Source organism: Pleurodeles waltl, chromosome 3_1 (genome assembly GCF_031143425.1).
Source record: "Pleurodeles waltl isolate 20211129_DDA chromosome 3_1, aPleWal1.hap1.20221129, whole genome shotgun sequence".
Classification (NCBI taxonomy): Eukaryota; Metazoa; Chordata; class Amphibia; order Caudata; family Salamandridae; genus Pleurodeles; species Pleurodeles waltl.
In genome coordinates this window covers 1,666,550,511-1,666,573,032 of record NC_090440.1, presented here as the reverse complement: position 1 = coordinate 1,666,573,032, position 22,522 = coordinate 1,666,550,511, and the positions used below count along the sequence as shown (strand labels likewise).

The window sequence follows — 22,522 nt, the reverse complement described above, 5'->3', positions numbered from 1 at the left end:
CATTGCTTGCCAGTTCCCAGGGGGTCCTTCGGAAGTCATGTGGCGAGTGCTGTGTGTCAGAACCACGTGGGCTATAGCTGTGTGCACAATTTTCATGTCAGTACACCACAAGACTGGCAGCTACGGTGATTACACTTAGGACAGGGCAGGAACACAGAACAGACCCCGTCTTCCTCTTGTCAGAATCAATGCAACATCTGCCTGAGAACTATGGACACAAACATTATTCATGATGATGGCCACAAAACAGGTAGTCTTTCTGTTTCCTCGTCTGAGTCCTTATACAGGGAGGAAAAATAAAAGAAGGATGATCACAACAGTACACTACCTGACAATGCCTAGAGTAGGTCTGCTATACCTGTTCCTTCTATAGTATACATACGACTTTCCCGCCCACGTAATATTTCTTTTTTTGTTGTACGTCCTTTTATTCTGTTGGACTTTGTTCTTCCTATTCCTGTTTTTTCTCAGTGCTTCATCCAAAATCCATTTGTGCGGACATCTATGTTGGAACCAATAGCCACTACCTTCAAGGCTAAGCAGCATCAACAGCCCTAATGGTGGTGAATTGTTAACTTATTATTTTTTCTTGCTGATAATAAATATTTGCTACTGATGATAGTCAATGTATTTCTCATTTCATATGTTTAACTTGGTCCTCCCATGCTGGCTGCTGCTATCGCTCCTTTTTTCCAGTTTCCCCTCAGGCAGACATTCTAATATAAGTTGAATTGTGAGAGCATGGGGTGCCTGGGGCTACAGAGGGTCTTAGGGTTTGTTTGCAAAAGTCACAGTTGCTATCTAGGTCTAACACAGACAAATTCAATACCTTTAACAGGCGACTCACTTAATTGTACTGTTTTGCTGGCGTAGTTGCACTGATATTTTGAATATTACTCAGTGACACCCAAAAAAGGTATGTAATCTCGCTTTGGTGACAGAGCAGTATTGTGTGTGTGGCCTGCATTCAAATTCTACTGTAAAAAAAACTATCTTCTAATACAATGCTAAAAAACTAACTGTATACCTGTGAACTGGAAAATCCTGTATCTGTGTCTACTAGGAATGGACTACACCATGTGTCTGGCCAAATACACCCTGGGGAGAGGAGGGGACGCTTCCTAGTGGCTACCAGGGGACCCCTCTGTCCTTTCCTACAATCCTTTGAACAGTGTACCATGAGTTCTAATTACAAAACAGAATTAAGAGGAGCATAATACTAAAATAATGGACAGCGAAAAGGCTTTGCATGATGTCTAAACTATCTTACAGGAATATCTGGAAACTGCAGCCACGAAATGAGCTTGGGCTTACTTAAACAGAAGTTCATGCTAATGTATTTGTGAAGTATGGCAAACAGAAACACTAGTATATCTTCTGGGTCTTTTTTGGCCTCTTCAATTCTAGCCCAAGAAAAGCTTGGAAAAGCTTGGTTAAAACCAATACTTCATTCGTTTGGAGTTGAGTAGGAAGCAGGCACTTTTGCTATGCAACATGCAGAAGAGCCAACTGCTACTTTCAGCATGGTCAACAATGCAACAAGACAGAGGAACTGGATAGGTGGATTTTTACGGCACCATTCACAAAGACCAATCATTTAAAAGCAAAACACCTTGTCTAGCAATTGAAAATCCTGTAAACAGAGCTGATGCAAGCTGGCATTAAGAACGACTCTCTATCAAAACTCTTCCACCGGCTGATGCCCACATGACATTTTAAAATCCTGGTATTAAACCAGAAGGGCTTGAAGTTTTACATCTTTAACTTATCCAAAACAAAGACACCGCTCCTTAGTTCAAATGAACCTAACCAGAACAGCCATCTACAGAACTTGGCAGGGGTTCTGAGAATTGTAAAGATTATATTAACTGCTAGGAACAAGCCATCACCATGTTAGGAAGTGCTTCTATCCTAAACCTGGTACATCTTTTACCCACAGGCCTGAGTACTGGGTTGCTCCCATAACTTCCCTGCTTTCCTCCCTCTTTCCCTCACTCCAGGCCATCTTCTTTCTCCCTCAGTTGCTGGTCCACAGTTTAAAATATTTTTTGGAGACTGCAAAAGAGATATGAATTTAAATTTTGTTTGGGCGGGGTTGGGGGAACATAAGTAACCTTCTGTTTCACTGAGACTCTCTGGCCTGTGGAAGTATCTCTCATAACACGTTAAATCATTTCTTCTTCTTCCTCTCTTTCTGGACCCTATTCCCCTCTCTGTCACCATACACCCTCTTACATTCTTCCCTCATCCGCTCCCACTCTGAAGTAATCATACCATGGCATGAATATTAGACTGACTTGATGTCAAAAAGGAATTCCCACATAGCTTCTAAGAAATCAGGTATAACATTTTAACTGGTCATGAAACGGAAGGGACCCAATTGAAAAGAAATGAAATAAAGAGTGCCAGCCCCTAGTTTGTGACTTTTATAACAAACTCCTGTTTCCTAAGGTCACACATTTTTATCCTGAACTCACACGACTATAAAAATTAAAGGAAAGACTTCCCAATCCAAGTGGTGAAAAAATATCTTGTTAATTTATCAGAAAATTATAGAAAAACTTGGGGCCAGATGTACAACGCATTTTGCACAACGCAAACAGCAAATTTAGCTGTTTGCGACGTGCAAAAAGCACTTTACAATGCACAAACCTCGTTTTGCGATTCGGTAACCTGGTTAGCGAATCGCAAAACGGGTTTGCGAGTCGCAATTAGGAAGGGGGGGGACCCCTTCCCCTTGAGATTGGCACTGCAAACATTTTTTCAGAGCAGAAAACGTTTCATTTTTCATTTTTTTAATGCATCTCGTTTTCCTTTAAGGAAAACGGGCTGCATTACAAAACAAAAATGCTTTATTAAAAAGCAGTCACAGACATGGGGGTCTGCTGTCCGCAGCAGGCCACCATCCCTTGAAGGCCGGCATTCGCAGGGGGGTTGCAAATTGCGACCCACCTCATGAACATTCATGAGGTGGGCCTTTGCGACCCCCTTGCGATTAGCAGATGGTGTCAGGGACACCATCCAACATTCCGAAATGCGACTCGCAAATTGCAAGTCCTTCTGACTCACAATTTGCAGGTCGCAATTCGGAATGTTCCTTCATCTGGCCCTTGGTCTCTAATTTCTAAAAATAAACCATAGCATGTGTACATTACTGGATGACATGTGAAACAATATACAGATATGCAACACAGGAGAAAATTTTATTTATGTTGCCTATGCACCAATTATGAGCTACTCAGCTATCTCTTCAGTGTTTTGGAGTGGGAAATACAAGGAGAAAGCCAGTTTAATGGATTCGCAATTATTATATTCTTACCAGCAAATATGATGGGGTATTACAACCCAGATACATGAGCACTATAACACTTTGATTCAGAAACAGAAGGCTTCCTTTGCTAATACACTATTAGAAAGAAAACGGCAACAGTAATGCACTAATAGATCAAGTATTTTCTTACCTTTGCTTTTACAAACTGGACGATAGGGCCAAGCTCTGAGACCACTTGGTTTCCTACATGAATGAATGGCACTTTGCCTGTAGGTATGAAAATAAGAAGATTGCATGTCATGAACGAGTTGCCAGGCTAAGAATGGGGGTACTGGTCGGTAATGAAACACTTTTGAGCCAACAATGCACATTAAAGGTCAGTTGACAACTACCAGCCACATACCGATTGCCAAGATCAAACTGAAATCGGTGGCAATTTTGGATTCAAAGTTGAACACAAACTGCACAATGACTCGGGTTTTTTCCCTTGCAAATTCCACGAGGAAATTCTGGTGGAGAATTTTCTGTGGGCAAAATATGTCACAAAGGTGGGAAAATATACAGTTTTACCGGTCTGAAAGACAGAAACTGCATGCGAGTCCCTATTCAAATAATCAGGAACGCCAATAACAACATTTGCCTCTGCGCATTTTAACCAACAACAATTCAAGGCCACCTCAGATCAAGGGCCTAAGGATACGATAATATCCCTATTCAGTTAACTCACTGTTTTATATTGTGAAAAGTGATAAATGCAAAAAAGCATATATAATATAAATGCTTTAGACTTCTATTGACACATCACCAAAATTATCTGCTTTTTATATACAACAAATGGAACCATTAATGCATGCAACATAGAGAATGAGGCAACCAGCATGACTTGTCACAGTTCTGTTCTTGTCACCGTTTGGGAAGTGAGGAGAGAGTGAGGTGGATAATCAAGAGACTTTAAAGACTCCGGGCAGTGGATGCTTTGTAGCTGCAGCCATGTATCCATCTGTAGCACTGCACAGAGCTTTTTGCCTGGTTGTACTGTTTATTGATGTAGGGTTACACTACAACACCGAAAAAACCCAACATGATGAAGGTGGTGCACAAGCGGTCATCATGGTACCCGGGAGATGTTACTCACCTTACAATGGCGATTCAAATACAACAGGGGTGCTGCAAAATGTCTTCAAAGATAGAAACATAACTATATTTTCTGATTTGAGCTGCACAAACAAAGAAATGGAGCCTGGAGTTGTATCCGTGCTTGTGACAGAGTTTAAACATGGCTGTTCACGCAGGCTGCAGAGGCTTTTAAAAGTAGTCTGGGATACTTCCGAAGCAATGGGGAATTTAAAGCAGATCCCGTTAATGAGAGAAAGCAACACGTTCTACGGACGCAATGATGTTTGGTCCTCAAAAGTAAAGGCTTTGGATGAAAATATTTGTTAGTATTTTCCCAGAAACAAGTGTGGAAATCCTTAAACAGTCTTCGCAGCATACAGCACTACACAAAATACTTTACAGAATTTTGTTAATACATGTTTATTAACGCTTTCAGACATTAGACAACAGAACATATTACAGTAGCTCTGCATACGATTAAATTTACAAACAAGACGTTATTTGAAATATTTTAATATGAAACAGTGGGTGTATAGGGATAGAAGTAGCCGCTCTTCAAAGGTATTCAAGCAGGAGTACTATGTACAACCCTGGGGTGGGAGTGTGGGGGGTGGTGTCTGAGGTCTTGTGGGGGTGGAAGCTAAGATCAAGGGTAAGAGGGGGAAAGTGGTGCGAACACCCCCACGGACTATGTCATGGTGAAGCAGGATAGCCATCCACCATCTCGATTTTGCCTTTCTCGCTCATAGTCACATCAAATATTTAGACACCACCAACGGCACATATGGCTCTGAGGGGAGTCACCCACCAGGTAGCCTTCAGGTCACCCCGATTCGGTCCACCATCTCATCCCATCTTGCAAGGTCTCTCTCCACGTGTCCGTGCAGACACGTCGGAGGCGTGTCCCCTTACGCAATCGCACGTTCCAGTATATCCATTCACCATCTGTCATGAGTCGGGGGTGCTGCTGTTGCCCAATGAATGGCTATACGGCATCTAGGACCTAGGAGAGCAAATCTATAATTATTTTATCTGCCTTCCCTAGGGAGTGGTAGAAGGCCCACAAGGCAATATTGAATTGTGTGAGCCAAACAGACCCCCGTTATCCCGGTCACCAATTCTGTGACTTGCATACAGTAGGGATGTAGGACCCTGCAACTCCATGAACGTGGACAAATCTGGTAGGGGGCAAACCACATCGCGTACAGTCAGCCGTGTGCAGGGGATAGATCCCACTAAGTCACTGTGGGATCAGATATGCTGGTAGGGGTAAAGGGGCGAAAGCACCAACAATCCAGTGTGTATGTAAATCCCAGCCTGCAGGGTGATCTCCCCCCGGGAGCAGAGCCCCTTAAACATAACTTCACATTTTGCATCTTGATGATCTGTAAACCAGTCACATTATTAAGGCCTAGATCTACAACCCCTGCCCATTAAAGAAGGCTAGTTGCCCCCAGTGTCCCATCAGGGATGGGAGCACCCTTCATAAAGGACTCTTAAATAATCCCCACCAGTCAGGAAGGTGACTTCAGAGAGTAGGTCGATGTTATGCCAGTTCAGCGACAGTGGGCGGGGAGTCCTCCAGCTGATCTGAACTGCTCCTGGCTGATTTGCCAATGTGACCGACCCCACCAGGGCCCTGGCTTGTTCACATTCCTTGTCGCTGCTGCTCCAAGTCCAGCTTGCCATCTTTTCAGAACACCACCAGGGCCCCGGAGTAGAGTGCCGCCGCAGCCTGCTTTTTCTCCTGCATCCCAATGTCGCTCTCCGGTCGCCTCCCTGGCCCTTTGGCTCAATCTTGCCATCACTGCGACTCTTAGACAGTCCCATAAGTCTTCTGGTGATGCGTAGAAATGTGTGTGGCCACCGTGCAATACTCGGAGTTTGGCCGGATACAACAGCATATATTGGAGGCCCATTGCTCTCAACTTCTGTTTGACCCCAGTAAAGATCTGCTGTTGTTGCTGGACTGACCTAGTATAGTCTGGGAATATCCAGATCACATGATTGTCAAAGGTGGGATCTCCCCTTCGGCGCACCCACTGTCGAATGACATAACAGTCTCTGTAATTAAGTATCTTTGTGAAAACAGTTCTAGGAGTACCCGCTTGTGGGGGAGAAAGCTCCAACAACCACTGGGACCATCCCACTAAAAACAATTGGGACAATCCAATGTCTGAGAGCTGCACCCTAATCCATTCCTCGAGGAACAGTTCCGGCAGGGAGCCTTTGTTTTTTTCTGTAAATTCCACAAAGCGTAGATTGCATCTACAGGCTCTCCCATTCGTGTCTTCTGCCTCTAGTTCCAACTTGCGTGTCTGAGTTTCCAGCTCCGTCACCGTGGCTTTGAGGGTTCGCATTTCTGACTGGAGTGCACTGACTTTTTTCTAAGTTTCAACTGACCTTTCTGACATTTTTTAGACGTCAGCATGCAATAAATGTACATCCAAGGCTATCGCTTCAATTTTACGTTGTACCACTGCGCTGGAGGCTTCAATGGCGCCAGGATTTGCACTCTTGTGGGACCCTGTGGGGTCTGCAGGCCATCCTGGTCTACTACCTGCAGGCCTACGGTTGAGCTTTGGGCCGCAAACTGGTCCATGGTGGTTTGTTGAACAGTGTGATCTTTTTGTTCCGGACCATCACGCTCCACGGGACGAATGTCACCACCTAGAGTCAGCAGCGATGACTACCCTGGCGGGGTACAACCTATCCGGCTCCAAGCTGGTGGGGGGCGAGGCACCCTCACGGCCCCTAGATGAGGTACTCAGGAACATGTGCAGCACAGATGTCAAGACCACAGCTCTCCAGCCCTCAGCTCTGCAATTATTTTGGGTGGGGGAAGACTGCAGCAACCTCCAGAACACAGTGCCCCTCCGAAGATCTCTCTTAGTCAGTGGGGGAGGGGGAGGAAAATCCAGCTTCCATACAAGTCCAGTCTCAGATCGCCCCTCGCCACCGGTGAGGTGCGAACTCCGCCTCGCCACCTGTCCATGCTCCGATCCCACCAGAACCTCAGGGCCCCTGCACTCCAGCCCTCGTCACCTCAGCCAGCCTAGGATCATGTCTCTCCTGATGGGCACTGTTTTGCGGTCTTGGCTGTCCTCAGGCATACAGCCCATCTTGTCCCGGGAGGGGATGGCAGGATGAGGGAGAGGGGGACGGAGTGGCACCTCCTCCACAACACTGTAGGTGCCAGTCACCATGCCTCCGGGGGTCTGCTTTGCTCAGATCAATTCATCGGGGTGGCTAGGCCAGGCGGACCTTGCTCATCACTGCTGAGGGCCAGGTCTGTCTTCTAGTAATCGCCTGATTGTGCAATGCGGCCGATGGGCCTGGCACCCACTGCTGCATTCACTACTGGGGGTCCCCAGGCAGGCCACAACTTGCACGACCGTGGGCCAGCGCCTCTAGGCCTCATCATTTCTTCCTGCCTAAGGCTGTTAAACAGGTGACTCGGGGTCCAAAACAATACAAACATTGTGTTCACTGATGTCAGTTGTGGTGTACAGGCTATTTGGGGCTCAAATCCTCGTCAGTGTGGAGAAGATGGTTCAGGATGCCATTAGCTGGTCGGGTGCACTGGTTTAGTGCAAACGATCGGCCATCTTGCTGACCACGCCCCGCCAATACAAAATAATTAAACATTCTGGCCTGGTGTACGGTGTACGAAAAAAGGAAGAAAGAAGCAGTCCCAAAAGTGCACAAGGCAAAATGCAGTCACAATCATGCAGCCATGTTTGTTTTTTTCACCCAAGGTCCTGATTCACTCGGTTCCTGCAGCTAGAGAATGACTCGGTGCAACTGTAAATACTGCACTTACATGTTCAGCCCATGCCCATAAACAAGCATTGGGGAAGCCAATACAACTGACGCTGGTCGCCTACCTTTAGCTTTGTCAATGCTTTGTCATATTTTTGCAAATTTGCAATATTGTGGTAGCTTCTAGGCCCAGGTCGACGTAATTTAAAAACAATAGTTAAAACCAAAATACATTTTTGCTCTCAAAAAGCAAAATATTGCTACAGTTACCACTTGGATTTAAGGGAACCACTTTGTATGAGGAGTGCTCACTGTGAAGGAGCAGGACGTCATTACACAGTGAGAAGTTAGTCAATGGCTGAGGTGGGCTAAGCCACTGCCCTATACCCTCTGCTGAGGTGGGTGGAAGAAAAAAGGTGAATGACACTGTAATAGACCAACATATGAAATGGACTGGCTAGAAGCCCCTCTAAGTAAATTAAATGATTTTAGAAAAATCAAAAAGTCTTGACTAACGCCAGGGCTTAAAGGAAACTGGCATGCACGCCCTGTTCTTATACATTCGCATCTACAAGCAACATGTAATCAGAGGCCCTGACTCAGGACTGGGACTTCCCCTGGACAGGCCTGTGCCTGTTCAGGACTGCGATAGGAGAAAGGAAGTATGTTAGGTGCAGATTTCAGTGCATCCCTCAGTGAATGCACATTTTGTATGTCGGCTGCACTTGGGAGTGCAACATAAACTGCGCAGTTGCAGCATGTCTTACTCAAATCGTTATTGTTTGCCAGTGCACAAAAAGCACTTCTTGGTCTGGTGCTGAGCCTGAGCGCCTTGTGTAAATATGGCCTTGCTCTTGAACTGGAGATGTGCGTGTAGAATTGCCAGAAGGGTTTACATCCCATTTAAGCGACGGTTAATAAAAACAACTGATTTAGCGGTTATACTTGCGGTACTTCTACCCACTGTACTTCTATAGATACTTATCCTCCTTATAACAAAGCTTGTCCTGTTCCTCACCTTCCTAATGCCGAGGGTCAAGAGCCCATTTTAATGAGGCCTTACCATATCGATACATTGGTTTTGTTGGGTGAGGAATACAAAAAAGCTCTCAAATGAAGACAGAAAAAAGCTTGAACTTTATGTAAAGGAAAACGCGAATTTAGAAAAAAACAAATCGTTCAGCAGTTTATGTGAATTGACAAATCTTATGTACCCCATCTTCCCACGAAACAAATCCTTCGCCTCTGTGCCTCAGGCTCCTTCGCCTCCAAGCAGGCAGCCTGCTGTCAGCTGCAGTTCATACAGAGGTCACATGAACAGCAGGCTCAGCAAAGATCCCCTTCAACAGATCCTCCCCTTCGGGCTACAGTCAGCCTAAGGGTAACGGATGGGGTAAATTGCGCCAGACAAAGGCTTCATCTGCATTCCCCGTGAGCAGCATATCACAAAAGAAGCGAATGTACTCTGGAACCTACATCACCTCCAAAAGGACTTTGTATGAACGCATTTCTGAGCATTATTTTACTAAATCTTAAACGAAACAGTCCAGGAAAAAGTAGGGACTTGAAAGGACCATCTACCACAGTCCACAGAGATTTGACTCCTCGTTGTACAACGAGGATCTGCTCAGGGGAATCCCTAATTTTCAATTAGCAAAACGCGTCTTATCATGAAAGGGGGAAGGGGCTGCGCTAGATCCACATTAAAATCATTTAGCTCGTTTAACAGGGACCAATCTACTTTCAGCTCTTGTGAATTAGAATTTTACCATTTACTTTGTTTTACAATTGTCTGCCAATCTAATTTGTAACTGCAATAAAACAGGTCGTTTGCAGTTTGAAAAAAAATACAAATGGACTAAGGGGGAACATTAGCGTAATGTAACGAGCGCATCTGAGGTACTACATAAATATTTTGTGAGAGGATAAATGGCATGAAGCAGTGTGGCAATGTTTGCCTTCAACGTGAAGAGCTGTTTTTGCCCGAACAAAAACTGGAAATGTTTGGTTGTCTTTAATTAGACTGATAGGTTTATCTATCACCTAAACTGGGGACTAAATTATAGTCGGGGGAAATTAACCAACATGGCCACCAACTGCCCCTAGAATCAATTACTGCTGCAATTTGGCTGCACTTAACTGATTGTTAAGTACTGACTGACACAAATATATGCCCCCTTCTCAATTCCCGCTGCCCTCAATCTGCAGAAAAACAATATCTCGTTGTTTCGTTGTGAGATTTAGTATTTGTGGACAGTTGTACATTTTCAGAGCAAAACAACAGGATGGAACATCCAGAAAAAAGGCACAGTGAAGCAATGCCCTGCTAAACTGCACACTCCCACTCCCCCCCCCACCCCCACTACGCCCCATCGTAGTTTAGCGGAGCAACTTCCTGCGTGGCAAGTGCAAAGTTCGGCTTTAGAAGCTTTGGACCTATGACTCTTGTGACAAAGAGAAGTTTACGATACAACGCAAAGTGTGTTGCACGACTTGGGCAAAAAGGACAACATTCTTCGAATTCAGTTCCCGACCATCCACGGGTGTGCAATGACCAACGTCACTCAACACTCTGGTTACAGTATCCCAACAAAATGAAATACACAAAAATATAACATTAACTATTTTAATGTGTTCATGCATTTCACAAATGTATCAATGTGTGAACACATTTACATAGGGCAATGAACAAAATAAAGTGCACCTATCTAACATTCACATTGGTGCCTTTACATTGAAGAGCTGTACTTTTTAACACAAAGATAACAAATAGGTATTGGCATGTTAGGCTATTAGCCAATATGATCTGTAATTCATCTGAAATTTCGAACATCATAATGGATTATTTACCTCACTTTACAATTTGGAACACTTTATGGATATCCTACTAAGCTTAAGCAATTCCTGTTCTTTGGTGTTGAGAATCCCGCAAGTACATCATAATGTTTACCTATGATAAAGTGAGGCTTACTACCGTGGCATAATGTAGTTGCAAAAGTCCTATACATTACTCAGAATTTTCAGATTGTAAATATCAAGTAAAATCTTTTTGTGTACATCTCTTGAAGCTGAAAGGTTGGGGTGTGGGAAGGGTATGCCCAGACTTGGGTCCCTTGCTCACTGCGCCACTGGATTCAAACTAGCCTAGTTGATGAAGGGTGATACTGTGAAACCGGTCCTAGGATGCTTGTTTCCGGTCCAGGGAGGACCTGGCTTGGCAGTTCGAGCTGGACTGTTCCCATGGTGAACAGGGTCAAGGCTGATTTGCATATGGCTAGGTCCAAACTGGGGTGGCATGGTGAGCAAATAAACAAAAGATTAAACCCAGATCTTTGTGACTGGGGTGAAAGTTTACATTGTTCAGCATTCCGTCCATCATCTGTTCTTTTTGCACAAATTATATGGGTAGGTGATTTTAACTGTGTACAGGACTGGGGATTTGATTAAACAACCCTCTTGGCCATGACTGAAACCTGGAATGGAGAAGGCCCTTTCGAAAATATACATGGAATCTGATCTGTTGGATATTTGGAGATACTGGCACCCTACTGACAAGATCTATTCGTTTCACTCTCAAGTGGATGATACCTGTAGCAGAATAGATTTTGTGCTCAGTAAGCAGAGGGATATGGAGTTGTTTGGCACTGCCCTATATTTGAATAGATTCCTAACAGACCATTCCCTGACTCTTTTTTTGTATTGTGAAATGCTTGTTCATTCCTCCAATACCACTGCAGAGTTTGTGTACAGAGGTATTATGTGATGCAGCCTTCTTCGTACATACTAGTTGTTTTACTAGATACTACTTCCTGAAAAACTAGGGGTCCACAGACAGTAGAGCGCTAGAGTGGGAGGCCTATGAAGTTGCTATTTGAAGAGAATGTTTATCACAGATCTTTGGGGGTAAGGAAACAGCAGGAGTCAGCCTTGCTGGATACGGAAAAAGTGTTGGCTGGTTTGGAGGCACGGATTGTGAAGCATCCAGGGTGCTTGATACAAAACATCAGATTGAAGAAACCTGGTCTGAGCTTGAAAAAAACACTTATATACTTTACAGGCACAGGCTATTTCGAGAGGGGGGACGAGTATTGCTGCCTTCTAGTGTGGGTGTTAAACGGGGAGAAGCCCCACCCTTATATGTTATCTTTACAAAGGAGTGATGGAAGAGAGGAGCAGTCCAGAGAGCACATTAAAGACCTGCAAGAACTACTTGGAGAAGGAGGGAGTACAGCTTTTACAGCAACTGAGCAGGAGGTCAGAGACTTTTGAGCAAAGGTGTGTCTTCCGCTGCTTGAGCCGGAGTGGCACAAGACCTTTCAGGACCTCCTTGGTGTGCCCAAGCTGAATAATCAGAGGTAAAGCCTCTGGGCTGGATGACTTCCCAGTGGATTTGCAACTAGAAATGCCATCACTCTTGTTGGAGCAACTGTTGACCTATTTGATGAGGCTAGAGAGACTGGCCAGTTACTGTCTATGATGCAGGAGGCTATGACAGTCTTGGGGCACAAGGGGAGAAAGGACCCCACCCAGGTCTTGTACAATTGTCCAATCTCCTTACTAAATATGGATGTTAGCCCCTTCTGTGCCGCGGACGTAATGGTTACGTCCCGTGACACAGTGCTCCTGTGCCGAGGATGTAACCATTACGTCCTTGGCACAGAGCCCGGAGGGAGCGCTAGCGCTCCCTCTGTGGGGTTCGCCCCCAACCCCCCAAGGCGGGGATGGAAGGGGAAGACCTTCCCCTTCCACCCCCACGCCCACCCCCCTGTAATTACCCACTGCCGGTCGCACTGGAAGCCATTTGCTTCCAGTGCGGCGAAGAGAGAAACAGGTAAGTTTCTCCTCCGGCGGGTGGGGGGTTTGGGACAAAGAGGCACCGGGGGAAAGGAAAGGCTTTTCCTTTCCCCCGGTGTCTCTTTGAGCATTAATGCAATCGGGCAGCAGGAATGCCCACTAGACGCCAGGGATTTTTTGTTTTATATTATGTTTAAAATGTTTATGTGTTTGGGAGCGGCCCTTTGGCCAAGGGTCGCTCCCTTTTGGGGGCATGTTTATGTTGGCCATTTCTGCCCCCCTTGGGGGCAGATCGGCCTATTATTTGTAGGCCGATCTGCCCCCAAGGGGGGCAGAATTCACTAGACGCCAGGGATTTTTTTTAATTATTGTTTTTAAAACGTTTATGTGTTTGGGAGCGGCCCTTTGGGCAACGGTTGCTCCCTTTTGGGGGCATGTTTATAGTGGCCATTTCTGCCCCCCTTGGGGGCAGATCGGCCTATTATTTCTAGGCCGATCTACTCCCAAGGGGGGCAGAATCCACTAGACGCCAGGGATTTTGTTGTTGTTGTTGTATAAAATGTTTACATGTTTGGGAGCGGCCCCTTGGGCAAAGGTCGCTCCCTTTTGGGGGCATGGGGCAGATCGGTCTATTATGTTTAGGCCGATCTGCCCCCAAGGGGGGCAGAATCTACTAGACGCCAGGGATTTTCTTTTTTTTTATTTACTGTGAAATGTTTTGCGTTGGGGAGCTGCCCGTTGGGCAAGGGTCGCTCCCATTTGGGGGCATGTTTCTTGTGGCCATTTCTGCCTATTATATTTAAGCTGATCTACCCCCAAGGGGGGGCAGAAGCCACTTAGACACCAGGGATAGTGTGTGTGTGTTAGTGTGGGGGGGGCAACCCCTTGGGCAAGGGTCGCCCCCCTTTGGGGGCACGTGTACCAAGGCCATTTCTGCCCCCCCTTGGGGACAGATAGGCCTATTATTTTTAGCTCATCTGCCCCCAAGGGGGGCAGAAACAACTAGAACGCCAGGGATTTTTTTAATATGTTCATTTATATGGGGGGGGGGCCTTCCCTTGGGCAAGGGGCACCCCCTCCCCCAAGGGAGGCATTGAACTGTTGGCCATTTCTGCACCCCTTGTGGGCAGATGGGCCTATTTTTTTTTTAGGCCCATCTGCCCCCAAGGGGGGGCAGAAACCACTTAGACACCAGGGATAGTGTGTGTTAGTGGAGGGGGGGCAGCCCCTTGGGCAATGGTCGCCCCCCCCTTTGGGGGCACATGTACCAAGGCCATTTCTGCCCCCCTTGGGGACAGATCAGCCTATTATTTTTAGGCTGATCTGCCCCCAAGGGGGGCAGAAACCACTAGAACGCCAGGGATTTTTAAAAATATGTTTATTTATGTGGGGGGCGTCCCCTTGGGCAAGGGGCGCCCCCCAAGGGGGGCATTGAACTGTTGGCCATTTCTGCCCCCCTTGGGGGCAGATGGGCCTATTTTTATAGGCCCATCAGGGGGCAGAAGCCACGTAGGCACCAGGGATAGTACGTGTGTGTGTGCTTTGTTTTTTGTTTGGGGGTGGGCCCTTGGGAAAGGGTCGCTCCCCCTGGGGACACACTACTAAAGGTATTTTCTGCCCTCCTTGGGGCAGATAGGCCTATTTTTTAGTAGGCCCATCTGCCCCTATGGCAGAATCCACTTAGGCACCAATTTCTAAATGTTTGATGGTGGGATGTTTGTCAACTGATGAAGTATTTGCATTTGTGATCATTTTTTTCCTCCTTTTTGTTCTAGTTCAAAGCTTTTACTTTCTTTGCTGTGGCTCATTGCGGTTTTGGCGGTGGTTGACCTGCGGTTTGCATAGTTGCATGTTTTAGGTAAGTAAAAACAATTTACTCCAAAGGAGTATTGTTGCCATGCATGAATGACATGTTTGTAAGTGGTGTACTAAATGCAGGTTTGTGTGAAATTGTCCTTAGATTTGTGCACAATGATATTTGTGTTGTCTTATTTCTAATTTGCTTTTCTTTCTTTCTTTTTAGTGGGATATCATTGGTGATTGCTGTGTCTGTGCAGAGTAGTTGCTGGTGATTCAAGCTTTTTCAGGCAAGTGAGCGGTATAGTTTTTGAGTTTATAACTCTTACTAATAAAGATACACCTTATTACTTATCTTACACAGTGCTGGTTGTTGGTGGTGCATTTGTCCACTTAATTTTCGTAGGAAAGATCATGGCTAGCTGCAGGATGACCGCTCAGCAGGTGGCTGGTATGCTTTTTGAGTCACTGTCTGATCATGATTATGAGACGGACTCTGCATCTGAGGCCGAGGAGGAAGTGAGGGATTCTGGCAGTGAAGTTTCTGTCGGAGAGGAATCTTCTGATGAGGAAGCCACACTCAGTGCAGATTAAGGGCCTGTTTTAGAGGAGGACACTGATGTGCCATTAGTGCAGCAACCTGGGGCTGAAAGGTTTCCCGTTAGAAGACCTGAACTCTGGGTTGCCCCAAACATGGAGCAGCCAGAGTTGCCTGCCTTTACTGGTCTCCCAGGGTGTAGAGTCAATACTGAGAACTTTTTGCCTGTCAATTTCTTTGAGTTATTTGTGGATGATGTGTTTTTGGAAGAGATTGTTGAGCAAACTAATTTGTATGCGGAGCAGTATTTGACGGACAACACTCTAGAGCTGCCCAGTGGACTCCCACAAATTTGGAGGAGATGAAAAGGTTTTTAGGTTTGACTCTTTTGATGGGGTAGATAAGGAAGCCGTCACTGGCTTCTTATTGGTCTACTAGTCCCTTGATGGCAACAGCTATATTTCCTGCAACAATGAGTCGTAATCGGTATTTGTTTCTTCTTAGGATGCTGCATTTTATTGACAATGCATTAGCCTTGCCACAAGATCACCCTGATTCTGACCGTCTTTTTAAGATTAGGCCTGTCCTTGATCATTTTGTAGATCGGTTTTCAGAGGTTTATGTTCCAGGCAAAGAAATAGCTGTGGACGAGTCTTTGGTCCTCTTCAAGGGTCGTTTGGTTTTTAGGCAGTACATTCCTAGCAAGAGGGCACGATGTGGAATTAAATTGTACATGCTGTCTGAAAGTAGTACAGGATATGTGTATAATTTCTGTGTCTACGCTGGTAGGGATTCCAGTATTGACCCCCCCTCGTTGTCCTCCCACTTTTGGAGTTACTGAGAAAAGTGTGTGGGAACTTGGTAGACGACTGTTCAACAAAGGTCACCATTTGTATGTAGATAACTTTTACACTGGAGTGCAGTTGTTCAAGGAATTGTTTAGAGTGGACACTGTTGCTTGTGGTTCAATTCGTTGTAACCGGAAAGGCTATCCAAGGGAGCTTTTCTGTAAAAAAACTTCAGAGGGGACAGTGCAGTGCCTTGCGGAATGATGAGTTGCTAGCTTTGAAGTTTTCAGACAGGAGGGATGTCTACATGCTAAGTACCATCCATGATGAGAGTACTTCCCCCGTGACTGTTTGGGGCCAGGTTGCTGAAGTGAGCACACCGGTGTGCATTTTAGATTATAATAAGCGTAGATAGAGTTGATCAAAGGTTGGAACCTTATACTGCGATTCGTAAGTCTTACGTTTGGTATAAGAAGTTAGCAATTCACCTCTTTCACTTAGCAACTTGTAATGCTTTTATTGTGTTTAAGGATAGGTCTCCAGAGTCAAAGATGACATTTGTGAAATTTCAGAAGTCAGTGATAGAGAGCCTTATTGTGGTGGAACAGGCCAGAGTTCCTAGAGAAGCAGTGGTGGAGGATGTGGCTAGATTGAAAGATCGCCACTTTGCTGAGCACATTCCTCCCACACCCAAAAAAGACTTTCCAGCAAAGAAATGTAGAGTGTGTTTTCGAAGAGGTATCCAGAGGGAGACTCAAATGTACTGCCCAGATTGTCCTTCAAAGCCTGGGCTGTGTGTGGGTGGTTGTTTTATGAATTACCACACCCAGAAGAATTACTGGGAACAAACATGAGTGTAAACTTACGTCTGTTTTGTATTTTCATGTGTTCAGTTTCATGGTTAGCATTTTTGTCATGTACTTAGTTAGAGCTTTTGTGTTTGTAGTTTTGTAATTATTTCTAATTAGTTAGGGGTTTCTTTGTTTAAAGGGTGTACATAGTGTACATATTGACTTGCTGTTGGCTACTGCAACACACTGCCAGCCAAACACCAGTCCACATACTCCCATCAGCTGGTGTGATTGTTGTATCAGGCATGTGGGCGTATGTAAGTGATGGGCCCTTGAGTGGCGCTGTCTGTCGATGCAAGTGTTGTAATGTGCTGGGCCCGTGGCTGGCGACGTGAATGGTCTTGTACATGTCATGTATGAAAGGTGTGTGAATGGACTGTAAAGCGGTTGGTGCCTTGCCGTGGCTTTACAGCTCACGAGCTGTGAGTCACTGGTTCAGGTTTTTGGCCTTTCAGTTATTAACAGTGCATTTCATTTTTGTGAAATCTCTTGTTAATAAAATTTGATCCACTGAACCATCACTCACCCTTGTGCCAAATCCAAGCAGTGTGTGTGGTAAAAATGAAAAACCTGCTCTGCTGTAATCAGGCATCGCAGCACACCTGTGACACGCTAGGTGCCTCGGGTGGGACCCCGATGATGAAGCATGCCACCAACTTGGTTGGTGGGTGAGGGGTCTTTTTCACATAACCTAAGTGCGTTTCTTTTCACAATTTTAGTGTTTGGCAAATCACAGACGTATGTGGACACATCAAAATGATATATTACAAAACTACCTGTGTTTGGGGAGGAGGGGGCACCTATGTTTTTGGTCCTGGGTGCGGCCTTCATCTAGGGAAACCTACCAAACCCAGACATTTTCTAAAACTAGACACCCCAAGGAGTCCAGGGAGGTGTGGCTTGCGTTGACCCCCCAACATTTTCTTACCCAGACTCCTCTGCAAACCTCAAACTTTGCTTAAAAAAGCATATTTTCCTGACTTTCGTTTGTACGATCATCGCTACAGCACAAAATTCCTACTCCCCAGCGTTTCCCTCAGTCTCCCAAGTAAAATGACACCACACTTGTGTGGGTCCCTAAAGCAGAGTCAGCCTAAAGAAGTATAAAAGAAGAATATGTCCTTATCAACTCACTGTGCTATCCCCTCTATCTCCACAAGTTTTTGTCCTTATTCTGTTGCAGGCACCTGGCCTACCCACACAAGTGAGGTATAATTTTTATCGGGAGACTTGGGGGAACGCTGGGTGGAAGGAAATTTGTGGCTCCTCTCAGATTCCAGAACTTTCTGTCACCGAAATGAGAGGAAAACTTTTTTTTGGGGTCAAATTTTGAGGTTTGCAAAGGATTCTGGGTAACAGAACCTGGTCAGAGCCCCACAAGTCACCCCATCTTGGATTCCCCTAGGTCTCTAGTTTTCAGAAATGCACAGGTTTGATAGGTTTCCCTAGGTGCCGGCTGAGCTAGAGGCCAAAATCTACAGCTTGCAAAAAACACCTCTGTTTTCTGTCAAAAAATGGGATGTGTCCACGTTGTGTTTTGGGGCATTTTGGGACATTTCCTGTCGCAGGCGCTAGGCCTACCCACACAAGTGAGGTACCATTTTTATCGGGAGACTTGGGGAAACGCTGGGTGGAAGGAAATTTGTGGCTCCTCTCAGATTCCAGAACTTTCTGTCACCGAAATCTGAAGAAAATGTGTTTTGTCAGCCAAACTTTGAGGTTTGCAAAGGATTCTGGGTAACAGAACCTGGTCAGAGCCCCACAAGTCACCCCATTTTGGATTCCCCTAGGTCTCTAGTTGTCACAAATGCACAGGTTTGGTAGGTTTCCCTAGGTGCCAGCTGAGCTAGAGGCCAAAATCTACAGGTAGGCACTTTGGAAAAAACAACTCTGTTTTCTGTCAAAAAATGTGATGTGTCCACGTTGTGTTTTGGGGCATTTCCTGTCACGGGCGCTAGGCCTACCCACACAAGTGAGGGAACCATTTTTATCGGGAGACTTGGGGGAACATAGAATAGCAAAACAAGTGTTATTGCCCCTGGTCTTTCTCTACATTTTTTCCTTCCAAATATAAGAGAGTGTGTAAAAAAGACATCTATTTGAGAAATGCCCTGTAATTCACATGCTAGTATGGGCACCCTGGAATTCAGAGATGTGCAAATAACCACTGCTCCTCAACACCTTATCTTGTGCCCATTTTGGAAATACAAAGGTTTTCTTGATAGCTATTTTTTACTCTTTGTATTTCAGCAAATTAATTGCTGTATACCCGGTATAGAATGAAAACCCACTGCAGGGTGCAGCTCATTTTTTGGCTCTGGGTACCTAGAGTTGTTGATGAACCTACAAGTCCTATATATCCCCGCAACGAGAAGAGTCCAGCAGACGTAACGGTATATTGCTTTAAAACATCTGACATTGCAGGAAAAAGTTACAGAGTAAAACGTAGAGAAAGATTTCAGTTTTTTTCACCTCAATTTCAAATTTTGTTTTTTCAGTTGTTATTTTCTGTAGGAAACCCTTGTAGGATCTACACAAATTACCCCTTGCTGAATTCAGAATTTTGTTTACTTTTCAGAAATGTTTTGGTTTCTGGGATCCAGCATTGGTTTCACGTCCATTTCTGTCACTGACTGGAAGGAGGCTGAAAGCACAAAAAATCGTAAAAATGGGGTATGTGCCAGTAAAATGCCAAAATTGTGTTGAAAAATTGGGTTTTCTGATTCAAGTCTGCCTGTTCCTGAAAGCTGGGAAGCTGGTGATTTTAGCAATGCAAACCCTTTGTTGATGCCATTTTCAGGGAACAAACCACAAGCCTTCTTCTGCAGCCCCTTTTTCCCATTTTTTTTTTTTTAAACTACAATTTCACAGTTTTTTGTCTAATTTCATGGCCTCCTTCTGGGGAACCCACAATGTCTGGGTACCTCTAGAATCCCTAGGATGTTGGAAAAAAAGGATGCAAATTTGGCATGGGTAGCTTATGTGAACAAAAAGTTATGAGGGCCTAAGCGTGAACTGCCCCAAATAGCCAAAAAAAGGCTCAGCACAGGAGGGGGGGAAAAGGCCTGGCAGTGAAGGGGTTAAGCTATTGAGTAAAGATCTGGCTAACATGCTACTGGGAGTCATTGACTTCTTTGTGCACGAGGACCAGATAGGGTTCATCCTCGGTAGAAGCACACTGTTTAACCCTCAGCAGTTAGTTCCTAGTAGGAGTGCCCTAGCCGATTCCGATGACATGTCACCCTGAACCTAAAATGTGCATTCAAGTCCGTTAACTGGACGTATCTTTGGGTAGTTCTGGAAACTCTGGGATTTGGTCCCAACCTTATTGGCTGGGTTCAATTATTTTACACGGACCCATGGGCTAGGGTGCAAACAGAAGGATGGACCCTGAAGAAACTGATGCATGGACCCTGTATAGGGGGTCTGGACAGGGATGCCCACTCTCTCCTATGTTTATTGTGCTTGCGGTTTGAGTCTTCCTTCCTGTTTGAAGGATCAGCTGCAGGATTGGGGATCACTGGCAAAGATGGTGTTTTTGCCAGATGCCCTTGCACCCTCCAGAACACCATGTGCCTGACTCTCATGGCAATACTGCGCACACTAGATGTTTTGCTTGGTAACTTGGTTTGCTAGGCAAACATAGCAGGGTGAAGATGGATGTATCAAAATTTACCTGGTTGGTTTAGGGCTTGGGGTTGCCAGACATCCTTCTATACTTTGCGGTGGCCCAAATGCAGCATGCCACTCGTTGGTTTGCGTACAGCCCAAATTAGGAAAAATCTCTACTGGCTGGTACCCCTGGGGACTATACACTCCCTGAATTGTTTTTTTGAGGATGAAGTGTACCGATGGAGATGCCATAGCTGGTACAACACATGGGTGAGATATGGCATAGAGAAGTGGTGCGAGTACCGAAGAGGTCCGAGTTTGCCTTCAACATACCCCTCTGGTTGCTGCAACGATTCTGGGTTGTGCAGAGGGACATGTTCCTTTGTGATTGGTGTAGGGGTGGCTGTGATACTGAGTGAGATCTGTATTTGAATGGCACACTATTCTCCATAACACAATGTCAGGAAATCGGGATGGGGCCTGACAATTCTTGCAATATGCACTGATAGCACGCATGGTGCGTGATATTTGGCCGGCTTTCCCTCAGGCCCTGTTAGAACACAGGGTCATGAAGCAGCTCTTGGAATTAGGGGAGTGCCACAGGTTGATCAAACTTATTGCTTGTCACTGACAGAAGGGGGAATAAGGGCAGGGCGTACCAGAAGTGGGTAGATGATAATCCAGAACCATATTGACAGGGGACTGGCAGACGGCCTGCGAGCAGGCCGAATGGGTCAATCCAAATGTCTTCTTCAAGTTAATCCAATTTCACTTTTTACATCAAGTGTATCTCCTCCAAACCCCTAAACAACAGACTGGCCCGGATTTAATGTCATAGGCGGGCCATGTGCAGGAGATGTGGGGAAGGTGGGCCTCCTTTATACATGTCATTTGGAACTGCCTGCGAGTTGTGACGTTTTCGGACCAACTGCAGAGCTGGAAAATATTATTGGGATAACACTAAAGGTATCGATGAAAAAACTGTTTGCTTTGTATATTTCCAGTCAAGAAAGCCCAGAAAATGAGACTGTGCCTTTTAGCACTGGGTACTGTGATGCAAACTGCCACACAGAGTTCCAATGGGCAGCATCACAGCCTCCTGAATTTAGGAAATGGCAGAAAGACCTACAAGAATGGGGTTTGGAGGACAAACAACAGATTAAACTGACAAGGCGTGACAACAAAGTCACAGAGGAACTGGCAGAATGCTGACTAAGATACTCGAATCCTTGAATATCAGGCTTCCTTGATTTGGGTGGAGGAACAGACTGCTGAACTGGTTGAGGAGGGGAAGGTCTCCTTGATTACACACTCATGTTTCATAATTTTGTTCGACAATAAAAGATAAGCATCCCGATCTATATTTAGGGATTTTCTATTTTGTATTTGTATATGCACCTTCTTACTGTATCATATATATGCTCGAGACTCCTGTTGGGAAGAGGAGGGTTACTATCTATGCTTATGTATAGCTACTATCCGCATAATGACATAAAATGTTTAAAATAAATATTTGGCTAAGTTCATCAAGTATCTCGATATTCAATTAAATTAGTGATTTTCTCTCAGTTTGCTGAAACATACTGCATTTGCTTAAATATTTAATGTTTTGTCTTATAATGGGATATGCTATGTTGATGAGTTTCTTTGTACGATGTAACAAGAGAGAGAAGCTACCACGTTCCTCTGTCAAAGAAGTAGCCCAGATTCTAGTCTAGTAGCAGAACATCGAAAGACAGACCATTCTTAATAAGAAATCTGGCATTAATAAGTCTTTAACTCATGTTTAGTGAAACAGTGGGTCAGAATGCTTGTGCTAACAAGGCTGGGTACTGATGAAAGGAAGTTTTTTTCTTTAAAGGATTGCTTAAAGAGTACATGGATTTAGATAATTTTGCAATGATGGCCTAAATGGTTAATGTTCTAAACAGGAAGTGGCAATAAGGTGCTCTTCCATAGTACTTTTATTATATTTGAGACTGTGGATTGTTAA

The 22,522-nt window shown here is 45.1% G+C and overlaps 1 protein-coding gene across 1 annotated transcript in view; it reads right to left on the bottom strand.

The window, feature by feature from the left end:
* Window positions 1–22,522, bottom strand: part of MTX2 (metaxin 2) — a 331,615-nt gene that overhangs the window by 72,730 nt on the left and 236,363 nt on the right. The window contains exon 5 of the mRNA XM_069225416.1: window positions 3,462–3,538. Coding sequence (XP_069081517.1) covers window positions 3,462–3,538 — 77 coding nt within the window. The remainder of the gene's footprint in view (window positions 1–3,461; window positions 3,539–22,522) is intronic.